This window comes from Octodon degus, unplaced genomic scaffold (assembly GCF_000260255.1).
Source record: "Octodon degus isolate 3935 unplaced genomic scaffold, OctDeg1.0 scaffold00076, whole genome shotgun sequence".
Taxonomy (NCBI): Eukaryota; Metazoa; Chordata; class Mammalia; order Rodentia; family Octodontidae; genus Octodon; species Octodon degus.
The window spans coordinates 6,603,732-6,609,304 of NW_004524652.1; the positions used below are offsets into that span (position 1 = coordinate 6,603,732).

General features: G+C 40.1%; 1 protein-coding gene across 1 annotated transcript in view; it reads right to left on the minus strand.

Moving 5' to 3' along the window:
* The window catches only part of Kntc1 (kinetochore associated 1), a 96,168-nt gene that overhangs the window by 74,574 nt on the left and 16,021 nt on the right, over positions 1-5,573 (minus strand). The window contains exons 6-12 of the mRNA XM_023720670.1: positions 5,477-5,554; positions 4,392-4,426; positions 3,858-3,968; positions 2,364-2,457; positions 1,100-1,152; positions 705-820; positions 542-551 (exon numbers count right to left, since the gene is read on the minus strand). Coding sequence (XP_023576438.1) covers positions 542-551; positions 705-820; positions 1,100-1,152; positions 2,364-2,457; positions 3,858-3,968; positions 4,392-4,426; positions 5,477-5,554 — 497 coding nt within the window. The remainder of the gene's footprint in view (positions 1-541; positions 552-704; positions 821-1,099; positions 1,153-2,363; positions 2,458-3,857; positions 3,969-4,391; positions 4,427-5,476; positions 5,555-5,573) is intronic.

The following is a 5,573-nucleotide window of genomic DNA, read 5'->3' on the forward strand; positions in this document are numbered from 1 at the left end:
AATGCTATTTTCAACACATAATATGGACGGGAAGTAAAACTGTACTATACCTTCTTATTAGCTGTACTTGTCAGAGCTACTAACTTGAGATTTGTAATCCCTTGCCTAAAAGAGAAAAGAAGCTGTAAGTAAACCAAACAAGCTTTGCTAATCACTAGGCCTAGGCCACATCGATGTGACTTCTTTCACAAAAGTTAAAACGGACTGAGAGGACACCGGTGCCGGGCATGGTAGTGCACACCTGTAATTCCAGCACTCAAGAAGCTGAGGCAGAAGGATCGCCAAGAATTCAAGGCCAGCCTGGGATACACAATGAGATCCTGTCTCAAAAAAAAAGACCAGGAGTGGTAGCGCATGCCACACCTATACTCTCAGCTCTGGGGGGCTGAAAATGAGAACACTGTGAGTCTGAGCTGCACAGTAAGACCCTGTACCAAATACTGGGGGGTGGGGGGGAGGTGCGAACACTGGATTTTATTTTTCCAAGTGTATGGCGCAGACTGATATTCTATCTCAAACAACTCTTGAAGGTTCATGTTGCCTTTTTGTTCCTAATGGAAAAAGGCAAACAGCAAATCAGTCCTTACTCTGTCAGACTATTTCAGTGTGGTTTAGAACATAAAACATAATAAATGATCTGAACAAAACCAGACATAAAACATGTCAAGAGAAGGAAAACTGTCCCAGCTAGAGTTATAGCGCACCAGGTGACTGACGAAGGCGAATCTGCTTCAGTGGTAAGAAGGAATTCGTCTATGTGAAGAGAGGGCCAGCTCCATACGGGAGTGAGAGTGTGAATATCCCACAGACTCAGCACGTTCTGCAAAGGAGACATTTCGTTTACACATCCCAACGGCTATAAATTTACACGGCATACAGAAATAAAGCCAGCACGTAAGACAGGAACCTATCCCAGCTAAGGTCCTTCTCCTTCTAAGTTCGACCACAGCTAAACATAATATCCAAGTTAGAGGTACACAGATCAGGGCAGAGCACTTGGGGTGCATGAGACCCTGGGCTCTACTGCCAGCATCCCAAATGAATAAACAAAAACATAACAGCAAGTGAAAATAGTGATAGAGTAATATCAGAAACATACATCAGTATCAAGAACAAAAAGTAGATTGTCAATCAGCTGGAACTTCACTGCGCCTATAAAAGAGAAAGAAACATGTCTGAGGATTTTATTTCCATGTTACAGACAGCCATGCTGAAATTAAAGACACAGTTATGGAAAGACACTTATTTTTTTAACAATAACTAACCAACTTTCTACTTAGCTAACAAAATTATACCCTTTCATCAAACAGTAACAAAAGAAGGGGCAGAAAAACTTCACAAAAATACCTGACTCTAATACGCAGGAACTGCCAAAGCTTGAGTGTTTAATAACCACACTAGCTGGGCGTGACAGTACACGCCATTAATCCCAGCACCCAGGACGCCGAAGCATGTGCATCTCCTTAAATTCCAGGACAGCCTGGGGAGGTAGAGTGAGCTCAAGCTCAGCCTGAACCACACAGCAAGACCCTGTCTTACAAAACAAAAATGAGGGGCAGGGGCAGAGCTGAGCAGCATAAGTGCCTACCTGCACGCACAAGCTCCGAGTTCAATCAGCAAAACAAAAACAAACAAGACAGCAAAGCAACAAGTACTTCCCCTGAAGCGCACGCTTTGTAAAACCTGTCCACACACCGTAGTTATTTGCAAAAAGTCATTCAGTGGTCCCTTGGCTTGAGAAACTGGTTTTCAAGATTTCAGCGTAAATTATCGGCAACCTCAAGCGCTCCACACTGCAGGCGTCTGGTTTTCTCCTTCTAGTTCTTCCACCCTAGCCTGCATCATGGGCTGGGGATTTTCCCTACATCTTCAATGGTGAGCACAAACTTCAGTTCTTCCAGGGATCCGGTCAACACGGTGAGAAAGTTACCTTGCGTATACAGGGTGCAGGCCCCTCTGTACCACTGAGGTGAGAATCAGTGTGCGGTTCGGGGGTCACTTCAGCCACCTCCCTGGTTCCTAGCTTGGCAGTGACACCTCAGGCCATCACCTGCACATCCACTGGCCAAGCAGATGCCCCAGCGGTCACTGTGCATTAGGAGACTCTGAGAACACCTAAATTAAGCGTTCCCACTTTCATTTATTCCTGTCCCTAATATTTTCAGATGACAAATAAAATATAAACTCTCCCAAAACAAAGTAGGAACTGCAACATGTCAAGAAGGGTCATGCTATAGATAACGATGAAACTAATCTGGCTAATCGACAATGATTTGGTAAAAACCTCATATGCTAGCTCAAGTATATTAACATGAAAATTACAACTTTTTAATAATTACAGAACATGGTTTAAGTTATTTTACCTTTAATAATTTCTGCATCAATAAGGTTCTTAGCTGTCATTTCTTTTTTGGAAGAGTCTAGTTCCCATTTTGAGAAGACACAATTACCAGTTCCCTAAAAAGCAAAAACAACAAACAGTTGTAAATTTGGTTAAGATTTGGACATTTCTCAAAGCAAAAAATCTAAAAATTCTGTATGTTACTCATTTCCAAATGTATGTACAGGGGCTGGGGGCATACTTAAGCAGTGCACCTGCCTGTCAAGTCTGAGGTCCTGAGTTCAATTCCAGGCAACCCCCAATAAATAAACAAGCAAACAAATTAAGTAATTAATTAAAATAAAATATATTTACATATTCAAACCCAACTAGCTTTTATCTCCCAGTTCTTAGTTTCAAAGGAGAATGGGAAGAACTAATATTCATTGTTATTACATGAATATCATTTAATAACCAGTAGGCCTATTCAGGATCTTGTCTTAAAAAGACAAGATGAAATTTAAGACCTCTCCTAGAATTCTGCTCATTTTCTTCTGACTAATAACAAGTACCTGCAAGTAGGCTGGCTAGTCCAGCCTGAAAACTAAGTAGGATCACTTACAAGATGGGAATTAAAGACCTTTTATTGTTCAGAACCATTCTCTGAAATAGGTTTTCAACAAGGCTCATTCCAAGAATACAGGGATTTGTAAAATGGGAGAGGAAAAAAATTAACACACTCTCTTTCAGTAATCACCTGAAGTTTAGCATTTCTTTTACTTTTTTTTTGGGGGGGAAGGGGGTCTTTTTAAGACAGGGTCTCACTATGCAGTTCAGGCTGGCCTTGAGCTCATTTTGTAGTCCAGGCTGGCCTTGAACTCACAACCATTCTCCAGCCTCAGCCTCCCAGGTGCTGGGATTTCAGGCGTGCGCCACCACATGTGGCTTCTTTTACCAAACATAAGCAAAACCCAGAATAAAACAGTAGGCTCAGAGAACTTCTGAGTTTGTCACCTAAAGTAAATGTACCTTCAGATAGCCATTCTATATATAGACACTATGATTTTAAAGCACTGATGTGCAATCAAGGTAACTGCAGTAATGTGATTTTGTTGTTGCTGTTTTTTAATCTGTGACTTCAGGCTGGAAGTTTAGCTTAATGGAAGAGCATTCACCTAGGCCCAGGGTTCAATTCCCAGCACTGTACCAAACAAATAAATAAATCTGTGCTTCTTATCTAGTGACGAACTCCCAGGCACTACTGTAAATGTGGAAGTGTTTAGTTTTGTTTTTATTGTTTTTGTCTCTAATCAAAACAGAAAATAATGCTAAAACTTCAGGGAAAAGATAATGAAAAGATGCAGTATTCTTCCAGGATAGAAATGTTGGTGTTTTTAAAACTTAATTTTTTTAACCTAATTGTATAATTCTTTTTTGTTAGATGTTACAAATTAATTTGAAATTTAACTGAAAAAGGCTAACATGCTATCAAAGAAACACTTTGGGTAACAAAAACAAATTTTACAGAAAGAATTACCCCAATTATCACAGGAGTTTCACTTGCTAAATCTCCAGCCACAACACTAAGACAACGACGAGTATGATAATTTTCAGTAGAAATAAAACTGGAACTGATCTGTCCCTGTAACTGCAAAATGTAAAAGAATTAGAATATATTTTTATGCACACAAAAAAAAACATTAAAAAATCAACTTGAATCAATCATCTATAAAAATACTTTTAAGTAAGTTATTAAAATATTCTACCGGGGCTGGTGAGATGGCTCAGTGGTCTAAAGCACCTACTTGGAACAAGCTTAGCAAAGGACCGGGACCGCGGTTCAATCCCCCAGCACCACATGCCAGCCAGCCCCGCCCCCTGGTGGGCTGAGCTGGCCACACACACACACACACACACACAAATAAATAAATAAATAAATTTAAAAAATTAAAAATAAAATAAAATATTCTACCTTAGTAATTCCTAAAATATCACCCATTAGGCCAATTACATATGGAAACATTCTACATTTAGATTAAATTTAAGTTGAAAAACAATATAGTTTTCTTACTTTTTTGGCTGTATCCAAATCTACATTCTCAATCGCTGCATTAAAAAAAGGTTAAAAAAAAAAAAAAAAAAAAGAAAGGTTAAAGTTATAGTATCAACCTAAAAAGTAACTCGAGTCACTCTTCTCATTTCAAAGTGAAATTAATGCATTTTCGCTCAAAGAACGCAGGACAGAAGAAATAAGTCAGTGCGGCCTGTTCCATCTCAGCCCTGACCAATGCCGTACCCTCGGAGGACAGGAGGACATGCCGTAGGCAGGGCACCGGCCACGCTGCCCGCAGCACCACGTGCCTCTGCGCACTTCCCCGCCACGGTTCTCCCCCAAGGGGTCTTCTTGCCTTACCTCTGCTACCCTTATTTGAGCCCCCAAGTCTCACCTACAAAGTTTCATCACTCCTCACTGTTTTAGGACAGCTCCTTTCCTTATTTATCTAGTTGTTTCACGAAACCACAACTATAGATTTTAAATCTCATATAATCAGAACCTAGCAAACACCTGGCATAGATGTAGTAAAACCTTTGTCGTGCCAGGCGTGGTGGAGCACAACCTGTAAAACCAGGACTTGGGAGGCTGAAGCAGGAGGAGCACTGTAAGTCTGAGACCATGGCAAGTCCAATACCAGCTGGAACTACACACATAGACTGTATCTCAAAAATTAAAAATAATAAAATAAAACAAAACATCCGTTAAACACATTTCCTGCTTCAATTCTTCAATCCTACTGGCTGTGACAGACACACGGCCCACAGCACTCACCGCACACACCACGGACTCGGCTCAGCACTGTCAACACCTATGTGGCCATTTCCATTTCCAGGTTCATTCGCGCCATCAAAAAGCATTCATTACTGCGCTAGCGCATGACTTTTCATCTCAGCTAAGCGCCATGCTCCTTGAAGCTATAGCCAAATGACACCTCTTGAAATTCTATCAGAGGAAGTAAGTATACTCTGAACACTTGAATATGGATGAAGTACCACAGTATACAATTAAACTAAAATATTCTTAAGGAGAATATTTAAAGATTCATCCAAAAAACTAAGAAATATTGCTACAAATCAATAAGAAAATAATGTATTACTCACCTTGCTGAATTTTTATAAGCTGAAGGTTTGTAATATAAAAAAATCCGTTGTTTGTAAGAAGCAACATATAATAGGTACCTAGGAAAATAATATTAAA